The sequence below is a fragment of the Zonotrichia leucophrys genome, chromosome 2 (assembly GCF_028769735.1).
Source record: "Zonotrichia leucophrys gambelii isolate GWCS_2022_RI chromosome 2, RI_Zleu_2.0, whole genome shotgun sequence".
Classification (NCBI taxonomy): domain Eukaryota; kingdom Metazoa; phylum Chordata; class Aves; order Passeriformes; family Passerellidae; genus Zonotrichia; species Zonotrichia leucophrys.
In genome coordinates, this window is record NC_088171.1 from 130,736,120 (window position 1) to 130,760,088 (window position 23,969).

At 40.0% G+C, this 23,969-nt stretch overlaps 1 protein-coding gene across 1 annotated transcript; it reads right to left on the reverse strand.

Annotated features, from left to right (window-relative positions):
• Positions 1 to 998: 998 nt before the first annotated feature.
• Positions 999 to 23,968, reverse strand: POP1 (POP1 homolog, ribonuclease P/MRP subunit). Its single transcript, XM_064706441.1, has 15 exons — positions 23,700 to 23,968; positions 21,028 to 21,204; positions 20,016 to 20,191; positions 16,281 to 16,529; positions 15,619 to 15,706; positions 15,142 to 15,317; positions 14,275 to 14,525; positions 14,049 to 14,142; positions 13,163 to 13,274; positions 12,108 to 12,227; positions 8,031 to 8,146; positions 6,511 to 6,702; positions 5,469 to 5,623; positions 4,375 to 4,716; positions 999 to 3,570 (listed from the first exon to the last, which is right to left on the reverse strand). Exons 1-15 carry the CDS (start codon positions 23,818 to 23,820, stop codon positions 2,907 to 2,909), a joined length of 3,033 nt encoding a protein of 1,010 aa, XP_064562511.1. The 5' UTR covers positions 23,821 to 23,968; the 3' UTR covers positions 999 to 2,906.
• Between the last annotated feature and the right edge of the window lies 1 nt (position 23,969).

A 23,969-nucleotide genomic window follows, 5' to 3' on the forward strand; every position in this document is an offset into this window, starting at 1 on the left:
GTTGTGGTTCAGCCTGGGAAAAGACCCCTCACCAGGTGAGTCAAACGCAGCATTTCCACAGCTGCTCTGAGGGAGCCACAAAAAGAGCTACAGGAGCCGTGTGTTACCATTCAACCTCCTCACTGTACTACAGAGAATGCCAAAATTGCCTTCTGTGCTTCATTTCAGCTTTCAAAAGCTCTTGCCAAGCACAGAACGAGAGCTAAGGGTCTGTCCTGGCACCCATTTTGAGAAAGTTATCTGGAACTTAGCATGGGAACCTGAGAGCTTGTGAGAGCTGCTTTCACCAGGCCAGAGCTTCCTAGGTTCCCAAAAATGCTCGTGCATTACAGCCCACAGGAGCTGATCCAGATGCTCTGGGGTAAGTTAACCAATGTGCAGCAACTGCAGTAAGAGCAGATGTGTGCTGTAAACTACACCTGATTCAACATGATGAGCACAGGCATACTGTGCAGCTGATGCACAGATAACACAGGTTTAATTACCCACAGTTTGATTATCCGGTGTTGACATGGTTTTTATGACTAAATCACCCCTGAGACACAAGGAATCTGGAAATTGCAACCACAGATAAAAATTTCCTTGCAGCTACATAAAGTCACAGTACTTTTCTGACAAATTTTGGCTGAGAGTTTTGAGCATTTTTAACTTATCTGGTTCGCAGTGTATTTTACAAGGAGTGAAGTCTTAAGGCATAAATCACTGACTTACAGGAAAACAACTGTGTAACAATATTACAAGATATACAGAACAGGATGCACTTGGGTTCCAGTTTCTGTTCACTGGCTCACCAGAGACAAGGATCATAAATCAAAAATAGAGAATGGAAATCAAAGAAAAGTAACAGGAAGTGTCAAAATGAAAACCTGGCAGAAATTACCAATAGAAAGAAAAAAAAGGAAAGACTCCAGATGTTGTTTTTTTTTTTTAAATAAAAACCTGGGAAGGACTCAGTGAACAAAAGATCTACAAGCAGAAAAGAAAAATTATAGCTTGGGTAGAGGCTTCTCTTTATTTCTCACATACAAGCCACGTCTACTGAGGTAAGTAAATATCTATCTATTAAGAAGATGAGGGAGGTGATGAGGAAAAAATCATACAAACATCACATGCCCTCCTTTCTTCCCATGAAGCACAGCTCTGGAAACTGTGATCCTAGAAATATTTCAGTCAGGCTTACAATTCAAAAGGTTCATTACATCCAGGATTATTACCATGAGAGAACTTGATCAGAGCAGCCAGGCTGTAAAGTTTAAGGGGCTCCTTATTCTCACATACCTACAGGCTGCAGCACTCACAGTCACAGCCAGGAGCGTGTGAATCCCAGCCCTGCCAGAAGCAAACTCTTTCCTCTGGGGCCATCTGCTGGCTTTCCTGCAGATGCTTCCCAGGACCTTGCTGGGACCATGATTGCTTTATCAGGTGCATCAAAGGTGAGCAGTGAAGAGCCATTTTCAGCATGATTTCTCAGGGAGCTGCAATCCAAGCTGCGCTGGAAACTGCGTCTTTCTTTCCCACATGCCACCACAACTCCCATTGCTGGTGCACATTCTACAGTCCATCTTCTGAAGACTTTAAAAACAAAATCCAGCCCCACTTCCAATATTTCCCTTGCAATCAGATGTTCCTCCTCCTTCCCCATGTGTGTGCCATATTTAAATGGTCCTATATTTTAATAATTTTGAGGGTAAAGGCACACTAAATCTTGCCTCCAACAACTCCAGCCAACATTAATAAATTTGCCTAAGACTTTCAAACAAGACTGTGAAAGAGGAAATTAAGTTGAACACTGACATTTAGAAAGAAAAAGTCATTAACTAATCCATACTTAATTTCTCTAAGAATCAAATTTAGTCAACAGACTATTAACTCCAGAATACATTACATTTTTATTTGTACATGATCATTTCAGGATAATTTTACCAACTGACATATATTTGTATCATGCTGCTCCTAAACTACAGCATATTACTGTAAATTCCTTTTCAAGTTCCTTAACTCAGGAACAGCTAGATGCTTAAAGCTATCATTAAAAAAACCCAAACAACAGAATACCAAACACAAACAACCTACCCACACTACCCCAGGCAAATCAAACAGCTTTCTCCCTTTACGCCATAGCATATTTTACAAGTTTTATGTTTGTTTGAACAACATTCATGAACTGTACTGTAACATGAAGAAATCTTCAATTCTAGCACATTCCATACAAAACTAAATTCAGGTTTTGAGGAACAAAAATATCCCCTATTATTAACAGAAAATATGTGCTGACCCACTGTGGCATTCAGTAGCAATTTGCATCTGTAAGGCTTATTACCTTTCAGAACAGGGAGACAGACTGATACGCTCTCCAGTTTAAAAGCTCCAGTTGCTATAATTCAAAATGGCACAGCTGGTCTATATTTTATTCGTATTTCATTTAGGCATTCAGCTTTCTCTGCATAGCTCTGGTGCACTGCAGCCACCCCTATTCAGATACGAGGAATCAGGAAAGCCACTTGCTATATACACTGGATCAGACTGCATGCAGTTACATGTGAAAGTGCACTGTAAATTTACAGTCCATCTGAGCAAAGACTTCTAAAATTAACATGATGATTTCCTGTATATTGTTACAGCATCCACTGCTTTGAGGAGAAAAAATGGAAGAATATGCTTCTTTAGAGATAAAGAAGATCATGATAATGATCTGTTAGAAATCCTTAGCAATGCAGACATCAAAAGTAACTCTACTCTCTTTAGATATTAGTTATTTTCTTGAATAAGGCAGAAAAGCTTTTTAATTATTTCATAGAGCTGTTTTGGCTCAGAATAACCTCAAATTTGAGAAAAATCAGAAAGGCCACAGAATACAAAACAAAATTCTTTGGTATTTTTGGCATTCTACTGCACTGCAATGATGCTTAAACCTCAATAGTAAGTCTTGCAAACCTGTACTGTAAAGATGCTGGAGTCCTTAACAAAACAAGCCCTTTCTTATCTGCTGGCTGGTTGTGTAACATATAAATTAACCCAGTCAAGCTAACAAAACCCAGTGCTTCTCCACAGCCTACAGCCAATGAAAAATCCCCTCGAGTGACATACCCCAAGACAGTCCTGGAGCAGTGGGAAGTAACATCTGGGAGAGCATCTGACCAAAGACCGAGAACGAGGTCTTCATGGTCCTCAGCTGCTTCTTCATCTGGAATGCCTGCAGGGTCACTCTCTAGGGACTTCACGTTATCCTTTTTCTTCTTCTTCTTCTTCTCCTCTTTTTGCTTCTGTACCTTGTCTTTGAATATGTCACGATGCTTGGGTTCTTGTGGGCCACAGAAGAGTTTGTCTTTGCTTAGGTGCAGCAAGTCATCTTCTGTTGGGATGCAAATCATGGCATGTAATTCAGGGTTCCCCTTTCTCAAGAGTGACAAATGGACCCAGACAAGAGCCCTTGGGTAACTCATCAAAATTGGCAAAAACACGTCTTCAGTCATTTCCTTCTGTCCCAGCCGAGAAACGAGGCGGATCCGCCGATCTTTCCCAGCAGTGGGGTAACACCAGGCTGACAGCTGCATTAGTAGTTTCTCACTCCTATTAAAATTTTTTGAAAACAAACATCACAGATAGTTACTAATGAGCAGTTTAACAGAAATCCAGGACCCCACATATCTGCAAGAGCACGCTTAAAAAATGCCCTGGGGCTTTCTGTAACCTTCCAAGCTGGTAATTGTATCACTCTTAGCCTAAAAAGAACTTTGGTGAGTGGAACTCATGAGTTGTCTTCAGAAGGAAGGAGACATCACTTGTTAAAACCCCCAAAGCTTGTTAAAACCACAAACACTCTAAAATCTCCAGTGATACTAATGCAGTCCAGAACTTTCAGTGTTTTCTTCCCCTGGTAACCACACAAAAATGAAAGACCTGTGCTCAGGCACTTTCCAGTACTGTTGCTGCCCTCATGTGTTGCACTGGAATGCGGGGGATTCTCTATTTTCTGGGGACCTTGTTAAGGAGTGCAAGAATCACCTGTGGTGATGTATTAGGGAAGAGAATGCAAGATGATTTTCACAGCCAACAGTCCTAAAGTCACAAATATGAGCCTCTAAAAGCTCCATCGACCTGGAAGCAGACAGAATATCTAAACTCTAAAAACACAGTAAACTCCAAAGTGTTAAACTTAAGATACTTCAAGGAGTTTTCTTTACGTAGCCATCAAGTTTGCTGGAGAAAAGCAGGATTTCCACTCAACAGCAGATTCTGATTTGTGACAAAACTATTTAATCTCACTGTATTTGGATGAAATAATTCTCTCATGCTAATAATCAAGGCTGAGCTCTTCCTTTTCCCCAATTCAATACCAGTTAAGAAATACATGTGTGTATAATTTTGTCATACCTGAGAACAATACAGTCACTTGTCTTAGTTTCATCTCTCTCACCAAAATCTTGGGTGCTTGTAAGATCCTCTGTCTTTAGGGCACCTTCAGAACTTGTTATTTCCATGGTCTCCTCTGCCTCACCATTCTCAGGAAAAGCTTCTCTGACCGCTTCTGCCTTGGGGTCACAAAGGGTCTGCCCTTCAGTTGTGCAGCAGTCAGGATGTGGGGAAGAAGGACATAAAAATCCTCCTGAAGCTTTCATTCTTCCTTCCCAGTTCTTGGTCAGCTGCCCCCAAGGACAGATGAAAGGAGACAGAGTGCCCAGCTTGATATAATTTGCCCTTTTTGCAGGTGGACGTCTAAATAATAAATCAAATAAGTAGGTGAGAATATTTTCAAAATCAAGTACTTAAAACAGAAAGGGAATGCACAATTAACTTTCTAACCTCATTGAACAACAATTTTAAAATTACACTCTAGAAAATGCTGCTGTATTTATGTCTACATAAATATGTAGACATATTTATGCTGATGTATCTTTTCAACCATGCTAGAAACATCTACCTGCTGTGACTCACACCACCACCTTTTCCTCTGAACTTCTCCTATTTTCCCCTCCTATCTGGAAGTGGAACCAACACCAGTTGGTGCAGAGGACACTTCCAGCTACTCCAAACTCATGGTTAAGAGCTCTCTTTGTTGCAGTAAAAATGAATGCAATCTTCAGAATGCCTGATACTTAAAATTAGATACCAAAATGTACCTCCTAATTTACTTTATTCTTCAACACTTGGTACATACTTGGACATACTCCTTTGCATTCTCTTACCTCCTCCCCCATTTGCTGCTTAGGTATCTGAAAATAGTTTTGTTTATTTTATTGCTATGCAGCCTTGTTACAGCTCTATAACTGAGCATGTCTCTGGGAATAGAAGGGTTTAATTTATATGCTCTGTTTAGCAGAGCCAAATATATCTAGGATTCCTAAAACACTGGTGAAAGATCACAAAAAGTCCAAGTCTAAATGAACACAAGAACAGATAATTAAGGGAGTATTTCAAGCAGTATTATTTTTTGTCATTCTTGCCATCAATTTTTAAATTAATGTTACCGTTTAAATTTTTCAAGAAGACTTGTTTCCAGTTCTTTGGCAAACTGCATTCCTGCCTGGCAGTCTGGGAAATCATTTGGAGTGTGAGGTGTTCTTTGGTATTCAGAATGCTTTAATGCCTCTTGCAAGCCACCGACTCGTACACCTCGATATATCTGTTATAAAAATCAAATACCCAAAAAAGCAACGTTTGAACCAATTCTGGGTTCCTAGCTGAAACAAAACATTAATGCTCAGAGGGTACTTCCTTAGAAAACTGAAAGTCTAACACTTAAGCTTTAAAAAATAAACTTAAGCGAGGTTTCTACAGTTCTAAACGCTAATTTCAACAAAATAGTTATTCGTGCTTTTAATTTAATTCTGCAAAACTATCAACAAAACTGAAGAGAATTTCACAGGTTCTGATGTTGGACATTGCCAGGAATGTTGCATTACCTCAACAACCACAGCCCAATGTATTTTAACCATACAATAGGTATCACTGTAACTAAATCCCCTGAACATTCAAAAGCATCATTTTAACTGCAGAAAGGTAAAAAAACTGCCACCTAAACACACAAAACAGGCTGCTTCAAACAGCATCAAAGGAGTATTCAAGCTGAACTCAAACTTTGTCTTAAGCCCTCTCCCAAATCAGCAACTTTGGTGACAGAGGTGTAGATAGCCAAGGTGGAAATTGATTAGCAGCAGGCACCAAATGATTTCTCCTTAGAGGCATATGCTTGTAGAAACACAGAGAGGTATAGCTCCAGCTTCTCTCCTGACTCCCCACTGATTTGCTGCTTCTAGACTGCCATGTGGGCATAGCTGTATGTGGGCACAGCTGTCTCCCAACAGAAGATATGGAAAGCTAATGTTTAAGTTTCAAAACCAAGCTTCTGTCATATAAACCAGTTCATACACCATTTTTTGAAGTGAAATTTTGATCCTGTAATTGGGAATTGGTTATACAATGTGAAGTGCATGCTCTAAAATCAATTAATTTAAACTAAATTATATAAATTACTGAATTTACTTGCAATTTGCCATCAAAGTTACTTACAAAAGGAATCCAGAAAGCCATGCCCCAGCCCTTTGGGAGACAGATATCCCAGCCACTCCCCCATCCTCGTCGATCTTCTCCAGCCATTTTGCCTGGCTGCTGCACCAACAGTATGGGAATCTTAGATTCACAAGGACCCAAATCAAGATGTGATCCAGGTACCAGTAACTGAGCTCTCATATGGTTTAAATCCTGAGAAGGAGGAGACATTTCCCATAAGTTAATAACCATTCTTCTTCCCTCTTCCAGATACCCTTCCAAGACACGGAGAAGAGGTGAGCTTACAGCTAGGGAAAATATAGTAGTAATACACTATATATTTTAACAGAATTTTATCAAGGCATGAAAAGTTATTTTAGAAAAGAGTATTAAGCATCCTTTTTCTCCCCTTCTTACTTCCATAGTCCTTCATAAAGAGTAGGTACAAGGTACAACATAGATGAAGGAGGAAAATCAAGTTTTGCAACTTTGTGTTTATACACTTGTGCACAACACCAGATTGAACAAGTGCTTTCAGTCTGTCAATACATGGAGCAAACCTGAACTATATCCAAACAGAGGGGCAGAAGTTTTGGTCATCAAACAGTTTCACATAAAGCATGCTGGCACCGAGGTTTTGTCAATCACCAGTTGTTATATGCCATTGTACCACATTAAAAATACATTTATGAAGAAACAAACCATCCAACTCCCTGTATTTTATCAGGTAAACATTAGATTTCATGACAGCATAAAAAACACATATATAAAAAGATTGTCATATACAAAAAGATTGTTCTGGTAACTGTCATGTGCTAGTGTAATATTTTTAAGTACTCTGCTTTTTTACACTATGTCAGACAGTTTGAAAGAGCACAAATTAAATTTCAGAAAGAATATTTGAAAAGATATTTTTGCCATACACATCTTTTCTCTTTCTGATTATAATGGTGGCAAAAGTTTATCAGCTCTTGGGACCAAATCACGTTTTTATCCATGCACTTTATGGGCTGCCCTCCATTGTCAATGAAAATGTGAAGATGGGAGATTTCAAACCTGCAACAGCAAACTGGAAGCTCTCTACAAAACACAAGTTATTGCCCAGCACACCCACAGCACAGTGTGCTGCAGTTCAGAAAAACAGAATTTCTTTCCCTTCTGCTTCCACAGTTCTTTCACTCAAAAGAATCATCCTGCCTACAGCTAAAGGCCAGAGCCTTCCTGTGACACTCTTTTCTGCTACACAAGTCAAGGTGATGTATGAAAAATCCAATTCCAAACTTTTCTGTTATGTAAGCCTACAACTACAGTCCCACAGACAATCCAATAAGCTTCATTAAGCTTTCTTTTAATTGAACCCATGGTCAATGGCTGTGCAAGAACATTATGCAAAGGCCACAAAAAATCACAACACGTCAGCAGCTGGATACTATGACATTAAGGAAGCTATTGATTAATCTTAGATTTATACAAACTTCAGGAGTCTCCTTCTATGGACTTCATGAACCATTTCCTCAATGGCAATCCACCTACTGAGTTACCTGCTCTGAGATTTTATTTTCAGTGACGTTCTTACAGATGTCATGGTCCCAGATAAAGCTGTGAGCACAGTCTGCAGGTACACCCTTCAGGTACAGCTGCCTAACTTTATCATTATCTACAAAAGAAAAGAACCTTTAAAAAAAATTCAAACAATTTTTTTGGTTGAAGTACCAAATTACCAAAGCCACCTCCATATCATAATGAGCAGACAACCAAGAAAAGCCTGTTAAAAGCTCAACAAGCATCCTTGCTTCTGGCACATCTTACTATTACATGTTTTTCCAAACACAAAATATGAAATCAACTGTTCGTGTTAGAAAGACCAACCTGGTATTTTCTCAACAGCATTTCTTCTTAACAAAAGACACGACTGTTGGCAATGTAAACTAGATCTTTACATACCACCTTTGATATTCTGGAATCTGGCCTTTCTGGCAGAGTGTGAAGCTCAACAGATTCAGTCAAAATCACAAAGAGCAACATTATAAAGCCTGAAATAAATCTGCCTAAGTAAACTTGTAAGAGAAGCAAGGGTTACCTGTAAGAAATGTACATACAGGAAACATTTGTATGGCTATGCTTAGCCTACAACACTTATTTAGTACTAGTTTCCTGCTCAGGATCCTTTCAGGCTGTGTGCTTCAACCAAGGGACTATTCTTACTTATGCCTGCACAAATCAACAGCTGTGTACATTACTGAAGAAAAACAACAACTGCAGCTTTAAAATTAATTGCTGAAGTGTTAAATAACCTATCTCTTCTTCAGTTTTACAATCTAAGGAAAGCAAAGAAAATGTGTACCTACCTTTAGTGATCTAAGGATTAACAGCCTTCAATGTACAGAGCTCTTTGCAATTCCTAGATTCTATAATGGCATGAATATTTGTTGCCCCACTAGAGAAAGACCTTTTAAGTCAGTCTCTTTTCATCACCACCACTCATCCAATATCCTCCTTATTACCCTAAAATATCCTTCTCTAACTTGGTACATTCCTTCTCTTTGGTCCTTGCTGAACCTGGAGAATTTATTCTTTCTACTAAGCATACTATAATTCAAATCACAATCCCAAACCCTCACACCAGTTCTTCTTACCTCTCTCCTGTTTTCTTCAGTCCATATTTTAAGATTTCTGGGGAAATAACCTTACTGATTAATAAGTTGCTGGTAATAGTGAAAGTAAGATGTTAGGGCTAGTACAGGAAATAGGAAGTTGCACTACTAAGCACATGAAGCTCATCAACAAGCTACTTCTGCTGGTGTCAATAGCTGGTGCTTAGACAATACAGGCAGACAGAAGAAGGCTTTGCTCCATTTCAAGCTATTGGTCTGATTTGCACAGCTGATTATCTGTCTTAGAAGACAGGCCTAAGAGTTCTATTTGAAACCTTTCCTTCCTCCCTTTCACAAAAAAAAAAGAGAAACACAGCCTGGGAGCAGTCTGAGAGCCCTGTGTCTGTCTGCAGGGAGGGTGGGTATCAGGACAGCTGGGGACAGATACCTACACCTCTGCAAGAGGTGCATTTACAGGCATGGCCCCAGGCTCTGTGTCTGCAGAAGGAACTTTAGTTCACATATGTTTCATGGTTTATCTAGACATTTCACCATACTCCATGTTGAGTGTTTTTTAAGGCAGTAGAATTTGTTTTCTCCATACGTGACAATAACAACATATCAAAATGTCAGATGTGCACTTCAAACTGGAGAAAGGAACAGAACTAATGTGCAGTCATGTAGGAGTCTTGACTCCTGCCTGAAGAAGCAATGACAGTTGATTTGAATTAAATCCGATCAGCCTGTGTTCACACAGCTTGCACACATGCAAATGCACTGAAGAGATAAACTAACTTGGAAAGACTGAAATTACATTTGATTTGTTAGTGTGTTACTGACAGGGAAAAACTACACAGGCATATCTCAGAACAGCATTTTGGAAAAAAAAGTACTATGAACAGATGTGTATCATTCCACAGACTACATGTATGACAATCCCTAAGCAAAGGTGATGGCTATAACTTACCTAAACTATTCACTCATTTGACAAACAATGCATCTTTGAATTAGTAACGTTTATCTAAGAAAATCAGATGGCTTTTATACAATACTGAAGAACAAGAGAGGCTAAAATACATATGGAACCTGTATGGTAATGTATAGAGTGCAATTTCAATCTTACTAATATTAATCCTGATAGTACTTGAATGTCCAAGAAGCAAAAAAGGGGGAAAAGTGTGGAATACACCAATGGTTCCTTTTTATTACTCAATAAACAAGATGTGATTAAGACAAAAAATTACTATTAACATTTTTAATAAAGGTCAGTTCACAATATTACTATATCTGAGTAAGGTCACAACACAATCAAGGCTCAGAAAGTTTAGTAATTCTAAGGATCATAATTTTTTTTTCAGAAGGAGGAAACAAAAAGCACTGAAATTGAACTGCAGATCTTAGAGAAGTCTTTTTTTGGGGCAAGTTCTACTGTGGTATTGTCTGTCTTCTTTCATCCTTCTGCTTACTCAAATTTTTCAGCTGTGTGTAACAGTAAGTTATTTAGCAGAACCTAAATTAGAAAGTATTATTCCATTTACCTTTCCTTGCTAGCTGAACAAGGACCTCCTCTTTCTCCTAAATAAAAGTCAGAGGGCACAGAAGCAGTTTTAAGTTCATTATGAAAAAAATAAAAAAATACTCAGAAAGAAACAAAAAAGCAACACCAGCTTTTCTGAGTATTTGTGGTATGAAAGATATTTTGCAAGTGAAGGCAGAAAGATTTTGAAGATGGACATTTCTACCCAGCCAAAGGAAGAAACACAGAGGTACTCTTGACTGCCTATCTTACACCATTACCTCTTTACCATGGCCATCCTTCCTGAGGGAAAACCTGCTCCAGCAGTGGGAGAGAAACTACTAGGAGACATTTAAAATACCTAAATGCCTTGTGTTGATCTTGCCTTCCTGAACACATCCTCACAGACATGACAAGCAGAATGAAAGACATCAAATTACTTTCTATAGCAGCTAACTCTTCTAGCAGCTCAAACCAGTAAACAAGGGCTACATATCTCACCTTACTTCTCAGCAGGAAGGAACCAAAGTAGAGATCATGTATGCTGCAGCATTTCCAACAGGAACACTAATGATGAGAAAGTTAGCTGAGCAGAACTAATTAACAGAAAGGCTGCTCTAGATACAGAGGGTAGAATAGGAGGATGTAAGAACATGAAAATAGCAGAATTTTGCAAAGAGCTAAAAGTAACTGAAGTAGGTGTTCAACCTGACTTAAGTGATATGTGAGACTAGATGATTCTAGTGTCTTGCAAACAGACCACCAAGGAAATGCAGTATTTTGAAGTCTCTGGAAATTTCAATTTGTCCTATTTGCTACTGCTTGCTAGCTGGCTATCATGTTTCTCCTATTAGATGAGGCAGCCTGTGTCCAGTCAACCTGGACATGCCCACACTGTACACAAACTCCCCTATATCCTGCAAATACTTTTGCACATTTTTAGAGGACATTCACATCCATATGAATTTGAATTTTGCACTGAAACATTGTGTAAGTCAGCACTGAAATGAAAATTTCAGAAGTTATGCTTGCATCTTTCATTTTCTATCATAACCAGCATCTTGGCCACCTGAAATACTAATCCTGCAATTTTTGCAGTGGAATTGCAACTTTTCAACATCGTGGGCCTATAAACCAGAAATAGCAGATATCTTCTTGGAGAGAGAAACAGGAAGACTAAACACCAAACAGAAACCTACTATGGAGCTTTTAGCACCTGGTTGGCCTTGCCAGGATTCGAACCTGGATCATCTGTATGGTCAGACAGAGGCTTCCATTGAGCACAAGACCAGCTTTGGTGCATGTCCCTCCCTCACAACTGCTGCTCTAGAACCTATGCAACTTTCAAGCTGTTTCTGTTCTGCCAGGGGCTCTGGAAATGGGAAATATTTTGAACCAAAGCCTAGAGGAAAACAGCAAGAGACAATCTATAGAAGATGACAGTAAAGGAAAACAACAGAACACAGAGAAACTAGATCTCTTCATATAATATAAACAAGGGATTTCACCTTGGTATTTTTCAAAGTCTGGCATGGCTTTTGTCTTCTTTTTTGGCAAATTGACTCGAGGATCTCCAACAGTGAGGCCAAGTATCGTACCTGGTGGCATATCTGACGGTGAGGTCATCCCTTTAAAAACACACAGATTAACATTGCCATGAAACCACCAATTAAGCTGTGATCTTTTTCTGCACTAGTATTTTGTGCATTTTTGCCTGTAGTGATGTGACACCACTGTAAGCCAGTGAAGCAATCCAGAATACTCTATTTAACATGTTTGGAAAACTCACCAATGCTTGTTAAATCTCCAGTAACAAGAAACTCAACAAGAGCAGTGCAAGACTTGGTTTGCAATTACATTTACATTTAGCATAAAGTGAAGTCACTGTCACATACTCAATTAATTCTTTGCATTTGCAACCTTTGTTTCACACCTGTCATCAAGAGGAAGGAAATTCAGAAGTGCTTTGTGAAAGTTTTATCTCATTTCTGCTTAACTGCCTCACATTGGATAGACAGCTTGAGATCTACCAAAGTGCCTTACCTACTTCAGTGCTAGAAATTGAGAAGATATTGTTAATTTTATGATACTTTACAATTCAGCCAAATACACAACTGCTAATTTAGAAATGAATATATATAAACAAAGTACAATACTTTCACTTTGGATTGGAGGCTACCACTTTATCTGTGGATGTATTGTACAACTTATTGTCTTAATTTGAAGTGTATGGTGAGAGAGAGTGAGAGTATACATCAGACTGTATATCCCATCAGTAATCCCAAATCTAGGTTCATGAAGATAACAAACAAGATTCAGTTTCTCTATTAAGAGTTTGAACTACACAGAGGATTTAAATAACCTTAAATACCCACAATGTAACATTTTCAATTCTTTGCCATGCCCTGACAAGTACCTAAGCACATTCTCAAAGGCATCACTATCTTGATCATCCAATAAATGAGCATGTACAAAATGAAGCCAACTTTTTTGGCATGCCAATTTTGACCACTAGATTTTAAGTTTCCCCCCCTTCCACCAGCAGCACCACATGCCCAAATACCTTCCAACAGCTCAAAGATAGCACTTTGACATTGATGAAGAGATACTTTTTCAGAGTCCTTGCAGTTTTCTACCCACCAGTTATTCAGTTCTGTTTCTGAATCTGCCATCTCCTGGAAAACAACGTATTTAATTAAACTCAAATAGTTATTCATTATTTTCTATCAGTATGAATTCAGTCTGTTTGCCTTAAACACTATAGTCACTTTCCTCCTCTTCAAGTTTTAAACCAAAGTAATTTTTTCTTGATGAAGTATAGTACTATACTTTACAAAAATCTCTAATAAGCTGTAACCTGTATTCCAAAAATAAATAAAACAATCCACAATGCTTCCTAATTCTGTCATTAATTATTTCTTACAGAAAGCCAGAGATGTCATGACCTCATTATGTTTGCTTCAAGAGACAATAAAAAAAAAAAACAGCATTAAAACCACAGTGATGCTGTATGCCAAGAAGTGGATGAAACGCCTAAATCCTGGAGAAACTCCATATTTGATTGAAAACAAGTAAGTTTTTTGTACTTTACATGTCTTGCTCCCTGATTTTAGGTGCTCTAGCTCATAGCTTGAGAAACAGGATGTGTGGTTTGTCAAAAGGAATATGAATTATTCTGGACCTCTCAGCAGAAGCTACACAGCCTGCTCAGCACAACTGTTTGTATTTTCTTCTTACTCCCATTTAAAATCCAGGTGGGAGCTCTTCCTGAGAAGAAGATCAGCATTAGTCAAGAGGCTCAAAACAGAGAAGCCACCAGGGTAATACATAGGTTGGCCTTTATGAAAAGGAAAGCTAGATAATTTATGGGTCTTTCTAGCAAAAAACAAGCTTGCACGTTCTAAGAACATTACCAAAATTACACGAGCATGCAAAGTCAATTTCCTTACTGTTTGGACAGAAGCTGCCTTCAGGGTCTCTGTGAGGATGCGGTGTGATAATGGGCCGATCAGCCGGTATCTGAGAATCTCCATGCTTCTGTCACTGAAACAGCAAAGTTTCAGGTGAATGTGCAATTGTACAACACGCATTATTTTCCCCAGTACTGTTCAGCCAGAAATGCAGCCAATGTTATGTGGTTATGAGCCACAGCTTCTGACTCTACTGTGAACAAACCTGACTGCAATGCCAGTAGTCCGTGAGATCCAAGAGTAGGACTGGAATGGATCTCTAGTGCCGTCACCAATTATTTTTTTCACTGGCACAGCTTTTTCTCCTTCTTTATCCTCCTTCTTTCTTTTATTGCCAAGGCTCATAACAACTTCCACTTGTTTTTCCTCTTGAACTGATGCTGTAACAGGCTCAGAAATACAGACTTCTTCAGGCTCTGAACACTGAAAAATTGCTTTTAACTCCTTCAGTATGTCCTTAAGAAAAATGAAGTTTGGATTAGGATGATATGCAGTACACTACAAACCTTAAGTACACTTTTGAAAATTATACTCCATTATTTAATTTCCCTATGTGGATTTCAAGTAGTAAAATTTAATTCTGCTGAAGTCAAGGGCTTGCTAAGAAAAGCTGAAAGTAATATTGAAAGTTGCTAAGAATTTGTTCTCTTGAAAATTAACATAAGAAAAATTGCCTGTGCACAAGATTTTACTTTTTTCTTTTTTTTTTTTTAAAGCTGATAGCTAAGTATCAGAATGTAATAATCCATGATGATACTGAACTTAGCCTGCTGGGGGTGCCAGTGGAAAGGATGTAAATCAAGCAACATAATATTGCACATAAATCCTGAAGCAAGTGACACTAAAAATGTTTTCAGAAGCCGAACACCTCAGCAGCACACACCTTCTGTACAAGCTTTATAAGAATAAATTGCAGAACATGAATATTGTTAGAGTGGAAATAGTCTTCCAACTTTTAGTTCCTGAAGCCATGTATTATACCCAGCTCTTCCATACTTTTCAGATGACCTCTTTAGCATTAATAATGCACAATACATAAAGAAATAAGAGTTCAACTATATAGGAAATATACCTGCTTCAGAGCTGGATGCACCCAGATCCACAACTGTCTGTTTTCAGACCCATCCCTGGGCTTCCAAATAAATGTAACAGGACCAAGCATACCCTCAGGATAGCGATCTGCTTGGTAAAGATTCAGGGAGCCCTCAAATCTTCCAGACAGACAAGAAGCCTCTTGAAATGTCAATCCTAAAAAAGAAGATACTTATTGAAGAACAAAATAATATGCTGTTTAATAAACAAAGTAAAACTGAAATTCAGTCTGGCTGCTGAGTGGCTGATGTTGTACCATAATTAGTTTATTAATAAGCCGCTGAAATAAAAATGTCTAGTCCTACTATGACATCTTAATTACATTTTTCACTCAAAATCAGTATCAACTCTGTTACTACTATTGAGTAACTACTACTGACACATTACTAGAAAAGGAAAAGGACGTGTCATCCTTTAGTCTATTCAGAATCTTTATTTTGAATTATATAAATTTTACCTGTGTCAATGCTACATATTCGAGCAAGTTGCTTCAGAAGCTCATTCTCTTTACCCTTCAACTCCAGGCAACAATAATATGATAAGTCCTGAAACAATATGATAGGGTCAAAGTGAGGATAACTCTTTAAAGTGAGCTTGTTAAGAAAGGATCAGACAGGGCTTCACAATTTACTCTTAAGTAGAAATTTCTCATTTTCTAAAGTTTGCCAAAGTGAAATGAGCTTTTTTTTAACTTAAAATTAATAGCTGTAGGAAAGTGGTGAGGCATTTCTCATTTGAGGGCCAACCTGCCTCTCAAACCAACAGATCAAAAAGGACATAGAATAAATTATCTCTCCTCAATAGCTGCTCAGGTAGATGATATAAGGACTCAGTTAATCTCTTCGCTCTTGAGAAAACTGAAAATGCAGTATTTCAGTATTTCATAGTTACTGCAAGACTCCTTTAAAGGCTCATCTTATTCTCTCTGAAACTTGCCACTCAGAATTACACTTAAATTATTCATTTCATACCTGGCAATCTTATTAAAAGCTGACCCAAAAGTACTTCACAGAGTATATTCATTATAACTAGAGAAATCACAGAGAAATATTCATTATAACTAAGCAGGCGATTACTTCACCTTGGCAAAATATCAAACAAAACATGTAGAGGTGGTACCTGAAGAAGGCATTGCTTTGTCATGGCTCGGTAACAAGCCCTGTAGCTCTTCTCTGTAGGGCTGTTTCCTAAACAGTAACCCCATTTCTTTACCATATGAAATCTCTTTGCATGCCAAATATGGGTTTCCAGCCAAATATTTTTTCTTTGCCTGTGATTAAACTCTGCTACCAAATTTATGTGGCGTCTTCTAGCTTTGCGGCATTTAGTCTTTGACTGTTCTTTTTTCTGATGCACAGCTTTCTCTGCCTGTTTTTAGAAGAGAGGATATTGAAGTAAATCTCAAGGCAAAAAAAATCTGAAAAGAAAAAGGCTGAAATATAAGAATACAGGAAGAACTAACATTAAGTTATACTATGTTGGATCACTCTTGAGGGTAACTAACTTTGAAATTTTCTTTGCAAATCACAGCCACAGAAGTGCATCAAGGTTTGACTGAAACTCGTATATAAAACAAAATCCCCACACATTCAGAAACTTAACAGTGAACAGTAAGTGCTGCTACTTCCTGTGTGACGTTTTTGCCACACATCAATATATTCACATGAACAAATCAATGTGACATGGAAAATGCCTGGAGGTTTGAGCTCATTCAGAAGCAGTACAGACTATCAGACTGACAGAAAGGACCCTATCAGTTCTACAACTCATAGAAGCTGACAAGAGAGGAGTGTGGCAATATCCTGACAAATTCTTGATAACCAGACCTAATCAAGGTCTGAACTATTACATATAGATGCACAACTCGAGAGGAAGGCATGACTCAATCAGTGTTTGGTTTTTCTTTTTGTGAAGAAAAGTGGCACAAAGAAATAGGACTTCACCAAGAAACACTTGACAACAGACCACTGGTTATAAGAGACCCATCATTCATCACAGAGAAGGAAATACAAGCCACTGGATCAGTGGTAGGTGACTGGTTCAGAAAGGCAATTAGAGAAAAAGGAAAGTGGCATTGTAGGTGAAAAATATACATCTTTAATCTTGTTGAAGAGATAAGAGATGGTCGAGGTAAATGTTTCAATGAATGGGGTCATGATAAAGGATCTAAGACAAATGAAGAAAATGCAGCAGAATTGAAACAGATAATTTTGAAGATGTAGATCAAACACTGAAAAGTAATAGGCAGAACCTTTACAAAAACAAGTAACAGAGACATGACAAGCTGCAAGAAAGCATGCAAACACATAAGCCACACCAAAAGACCTGAAGGCAGAAAATGTAGCACAAGAAATACAGCTGCACCAGGGCCAATTAAATAATCTCAAAAATCCAATGGGAGAGGAAGTGTGAGCATGTACACAGAAGTCAGAAAGGCTGTCATATGAAAGGAGTTAAAAAAGCAGGACACAAAAGAACCAAACATAAACATTGGAGAAATCTAGATTTAACAAGGATAACACATAACTATAACTATACAAAACAGTCCATGCCTTCTTCCTTCAGTTCCCAGAAAACGGGCCCAAACTGCTTTTCTTGTCATGTTTGACAAAACAAAAAGAATGTGAATCAAAACAGTAAAATGTGAAGATCCAATAAAACACCCTAAGAAACATGTAAGCGGTGTGTGGCTGAGAAGTATCTGAAACGATTTCTGAAACCATGAGCAATCATCTTTAGGAAATCAGGGTGGAGGGGGCAAGGTCTCAACTTAAAGACAATGCAAAAGAAAAAAAGAATGCAAAGAATAAATTTGTCAGTTAACCTTAATACAGACAAAATTTACCAAGTAAACTCAATTGATCATTTTAAGAATTCTGAGAGATTATAAAGTGATCAATGCCAAACACTGAGAACATCATTTACCAATAACATCCTGCTGAACTCATTTTTAGTTTTCCTTTTTAAACACACAGGAAGGCCACAGTGAGTAAGGAGCAAGTAATCCCCATAGGCAAATTCTGAGAGATACTGCCACAAAATGAGTTCCATGAGCTGTTTGGACTAGTCAGTGTCATGGTTTGAGCCTGGCACAGAGCCAGTGCCCCCATGAAAATGCCCTCACCCTGGTGTCTGCTGTGAGATGTGACCAGGAATAAGCAAAACAGGCTCCAGCTTAAACATAAAGAACACTTTATTACCTAAACTACAGGAAAATATGAAAAACTATAAGGAAAAGGAAAAAAAAAAAAATTGAAAAACTTACAAAAAAACCACTCTCCTCCTCCCCACTACCTGAATTTCCCAATCGATACATTCTCCCAAATCACCAACTGCCCAGCCTGGCACCACACTTTAGTATACTCAAACTTCAGTTCATGAAGAGGAGAGGAGTCCTTCTTGTTCCATAGGCTTCCCCTGGAAACACGCTGAAACCTCGTGTGCTTCCCTGTCACTTCGGCACCGCCCGGAAAGTCCTTTTGCCGCTTGTGACATCTTCCTTCCATGCCCAGTGCTCTCACCACCATGCATGGACCAGAGCTGCTTTTAGGGTTGTCTTTTATGGATGCCTTGTCTCACTCCAAAAGGGCACAGTCTCTGCTTTGGGACATCTGTCCCCCCCATATTTTTCCAACCCCCTGGGGCCGAGGGGTCCCCACGATGAACCCTCCTGGTTCTGAGGCACTGCCTCCCCTAAGTGCAGTCTCTGTGTCACAGGAACAAACTGAGTCCATGGCCACAAGAAAAGTCCAGCCAAAAGGCCACTCCAAGCATCTCTCTCTTCACTCAGCCAGTCTTCTCTACGTCCTTCGGGCCAGGTCCTTGTTTCATCTTATCTCTTATCTCCCTTCTTAGTCAGCTCCGAGGAGGATCAGCATTCTTGCAAGGCCCCAATCATGAAAGAAAGGGGGTTAAAAATCTCAGTCTCTGCCTGTCTCAGAACGACGATACTCCCACACGCGCTGCTGCTGCGGCCGGCCGGGCTGCACCCTTCTCCCCCCTTTCTCCTCCTGGGCCGGCTGCTATCACATTCCGTCTCGCCGACTCTCCCTCTCTCTCTCCTGGGGGAGGGGGAATGTCTGCCCGATGTCTCTTGGGGCTCCTCCACCCTTCCATCCTTGAGGGCCTTCTCACCCCCATCTCTGTCCAGGCCCCGGGCCTACCGCATGGCTGCCCCTCCCCCGCCCAGCAGCAGCGGCTGGACAGGGGAGGGAGATCCGACCTCTTCTCCTCGACGTCCCAAGAGAGCCTCCCAGGGCCAGAGCCCTGCTTTTTAACCCCTGTGTATTCTCGGAGGTGTGTCCAAACCCCACTGGTACACCAGGTGCCAGTATCAAACTCTGGACATCCATTGGTTTGACCACAGCATCCCAGAATTCCCACTTCTTCCTGGTCAAACCACCACAGTCAGTTACTAAGGCTTAAACATCACACAGCCTGCCCACAACCTCAGTGTATCCCCCACGTTGGAGCTGTAACACTCGAACCATGGCGTCAGCTGCACTAGCTTCAGGCTGGCACAGTCACATCCCAAAGCTGTGCTGGGCTGCAAGGCACAGGTCTTACTGAGGACTCTTGGACACCTGGGACCAGTGCACCACTTGAACACCCTCTACTCTAAAAGAGTGGACTCTTTTACCACTACTCTAATAACTTTTCAAGATGTCCAGTAATCACAAAGCCAGGTGGTTAGTGAGACCTATTTGAGCTACCACCTGAAACTGAGGTGTTCCTGCATTGAAGTGAAATCTCAATCAAAGTTTAGGGTACTCAGGAAGTCTGGCAGAAGTTCAGGTCTGAACACAGCGCTTTGGCTGTGCCCACTAGAGGAAATGCTGTAACACACAGCCATACCTCTTTCCTGGCCATCTCCTGGAGGCGCCTGGGTAAGCGTTTAACGTTGTGACTCATTGCTCGCCTCCGCATGTGCCTGGGGAGGGTCTGGAACACCAGAGAGTTGGAAGACTTCTGTGACACTGCTTTCAACATGGCACTGATCTCAGCAGCACGAGCTTCAGCAAAGGCAGACACTGGAATGAAAGCACTGCATCAGAGCATGACAAACAGCAAACAAACCCAGAGGAGGATATTATATGTAAACTATGGAATCACTGCTACTACAGCAGTCTAATATCTTCTTGACATAAAATTAAGTACTGTACACTCACACTGAAGAAATTTCAGTTCTTTATATATCCTGAAGCTTACAGATATGGTCAAGCAAATATTTACACATGAATGAATCTCAAAGCTGTTTAACCAACAATTCCTATTTGCATTAAATACTTCTTTGTTAAATTAGAATGGCAATCTTTTCATGTGGTATTCAGGGAGATGAAAAAAATCTTTAGCATGGAAAAAAAATGGAAGCAGTAACGTATTACAGACTGTTTTGAAACAATGAAATAAAAACCTAGAGCTTGGTCTCATTCCATGTTTATGGAAGTGTATCTACTATCACAGCACTGCCATATTTTGCAAAGCTGATTTGCTCTCCTAAATAAACCTTCTGTTAGGCAAAAAGCTATATTTAACTTATACCACGAGCAAAATCAGTTTCACTGGCTACATTAAAAGCAGATGAGTATCAGTACTCATTTTGCTGGCAAACAGCAACCAAAATGCATATTCCCTCACTACAAGCAAGTGTAACTTTTCCACTCCAAAGTCTGAAAGGACCCATTGAACAACAGCTAGTCATTCATTCCAGTTCACAACTACTTCTGTGTTTTAGAGAAAATCAGGAAAAACAAAAAACATAGCATCAGTTCTAATTTTCGCTCTCGCACAAAAACAAAGACAGCAAACTTAATCACCAGCAAATTGCCTTGGACAGATTAATTATGACCTTTTCACATATACAAACCTGTTATGTATTTTGGCATCTCCTCAGATATGCTCTGGTGTCCTCCTTGCCATCCTCCTCTGCCTCTGCCTCTCTCTCCTCTACTCTGTCCCTTTGAAAAATATTGGTCTTTCCTGTAAGAAGGCCCAGATGACTGATTTGAAAATTGCTGCTGCTGCTGCTCAGAACGAACATCTCCTGGAAGGTTTAGAGATGAAAAGAGGTTAGAGAAACACAAATTAGTCTGAGTAACAAATAACTCTATTAGTCTTTCCTCATAAAGCTGCATTGCAGACTCCTATTATATTTACTCCATGTAACTGCAAAAGCCACCAGAAATCAGAAGAATTACATTCTTTCTTACAGGAATAAATAAGAATTTTACGCTGCCCAGAAGCAAACTTGTGGTAGAATAAGTAACTTTTCATGCTCTGAAAATGGTACACAATCCAGACTTTGCCTCCAAGAGTCAGAGCAAAATCAGTCCATGCAACATCATAGTGATTTTTAATACTGTCTTGTCAGAATTTTAGTAACAAAACAGCAAAGTTATTTTTTCCACTTGCTCCTTAATTTTTTTTCTATAAGCAAATGTATTCCTGCCTGACATATTACTTTTACAGCAATAATGAAGGTAAGCATGATACGTGTATGTTGGTGCAGTAAGTTACTTGTCTGGTACAAGCACTTAAACCAATACTGAAATTAAATAATTAAAGCCTATAGTAAAGCTTTCTAAGGTACAGACATACCTTTCAGGAGTGCTAAGCACCTGGCAAGTACCTAAAGCTTCAGAGGGCCTTGAAGTCCTTATTCAAACACCAGCGTACATTCAGCCTAACAAATACTATATACTAGTATTTATATGTATAACTAGTATAACTTTATGTTCAGTTAAGCCTTAGTTAGGATTTCTAGTACAACTTGAGATATGGTTCTCAGGCAGTTCATGCTGGACCATCCAAGAAAAAAAGCTCCAGACAGCCGTTCCCATCACCCCATCCACTACATCAAGACAAGTGCTAGAGAGAACAAGGGACAATAGCATTCACGGAGCTTCTCTAGTCAAAATCAAAATCATTTCTGTGTGTCCACACACAGAGTGTGAGATAAAAAAAAACAGTTTTCAGGTTGATCAGCTTCTTAAACAAGCCTGTCCCTTTGTCCCAAAAATGCTACCATTGGCATGAAGACCAGCCAGGAGTAGATTCACATTCAGCAGCATCTCAATTTATGAGACTTTAAAAGGAAAAGAACCTCTTTTTTCCATTTCAAATAAGCAAGAAACTGAAGTTTTATGTTTAGCAGCAGTACTGTTGTAGCCTGCTGCAACCGCACATCATGCAGAACTGCAGTAATACTGCAGAAAAAATAATTTGGTGTAGAAATAGAAATTAGCTTTTATGTCCTGACCTGGTTTTACACTTGCCTGAGAGCAGCATTTTCCAGACACTGAGGTGAAAGTGAGAAGGAAATAGCTGGAAAAGAGGGATGGAAGCTGTCTCAGTCAGCAAATCTGTGTAGGCTTACAGCCCAAAATTAACTCATATCACAAACACACCCTCCTAATGAAGGACATAAAAATCGTAATCAGAAGACTGTTTGGCAAAACTGTCACTGACTTAATAACTAAAAAAACCTTAAATTATTTTAGCTGCTGTACAGATTCATAATTTTGTAACTCCTATTTAGGATTTTGCTTTTCTGTTTCTACAAAACAGCTCTGTAAAACTGTGATACTGACACTAGAGAAGGATGCTACATGGACGAAAATCCATGCCTTTTAACAGAATGGAAAAACATAACCACATAATCTTGGAAGCTCCCTGCTACAAATGAAGTTAGGAAAATGTATTTAATCTAGCAATACTCCTGTAATGACATTCCAAAATCTTCAGACATGGCTGAGCATAATTTGCTATGTCATTCTGTCTGCCTAGGAACTCTTCTGCCACCTAAATACACAGTGACGCTTAAGGGTTTTTTCATTCAATCACAAAGATGCAATTTGTCAACTTCTGCAGGCCTCACAGTAACAAGTCCTTTTTTAAGTTGGGTTTTTCCCAGAAATAACGTAGGTAACAAAGTATCTAAATGTGAAGGTGGTGGGGGAAATTGAAGTCCGATTGAAGCACAGAGGATGCAGGTCAAACCTCAAAGACAAAAAGAGCATCTAGCATACAAACTGACAGGATCCTTCAGTCTTCAGCTGCAAAGGTTACCTGTGTACAAAAAGCTCCAGCAATAACCCAGGACACTGACATTTTAGGGACATGCTTTCCTGCCTCCTGCCAACACCCTTCAGAGATACAGGAGCCACCAGCCCCAGGAGGCAAACCGGCTGGGCATGCACATCTGAGGGAAAACTGGTGCATGAGAGAAAACAGCACCAGCACACTACACCAGGCCCTCCTGCAGCTCCCAGGTCTGGCGGAAAAGCAAGGGAGAAACTGGATCGGGTATAACATCCAAATTCACTTTACGACTGGGAACTGCAAGGATTCGTTATGTAACCGAAGGGATGACAGAGAGAAGGGCATATTCACAGGGTACAGAATAGTTTGGGCTGGAAAGAGCCTCTGGAGACCACCCAGTCCAACCTCCCGCCAAGGCAGGGTCACACAGAGCAGGTTACACAGAACGGATCCGGGTGGGTTTGGAATGGCCTCACACAGGGGCTCCCACAGCCGTACCTGGGGTGGGGCAGGCTCTGCTCCCGCCGCCGCCGAAGGGCCCCGGCTCTGCGGGCAGCGTGACGCTGGCCGGCTGGTTCCTCATCTTCTTGGCTCGCTTCTTCTCCCGCGCCCCAGACATCTCCGGCGGGGTTGCGGAGCCTCTCCGCAGCGGGGACAGGAGGGGAGAGCTCGGCGGGCGGTGCAGGTGCAGCCGCAGCCCCCGGCACCAGCCCCGACACGGCGGTCACTCGCGGCGCGGCCTCCACCGCCACACGTGGGCACCCACGC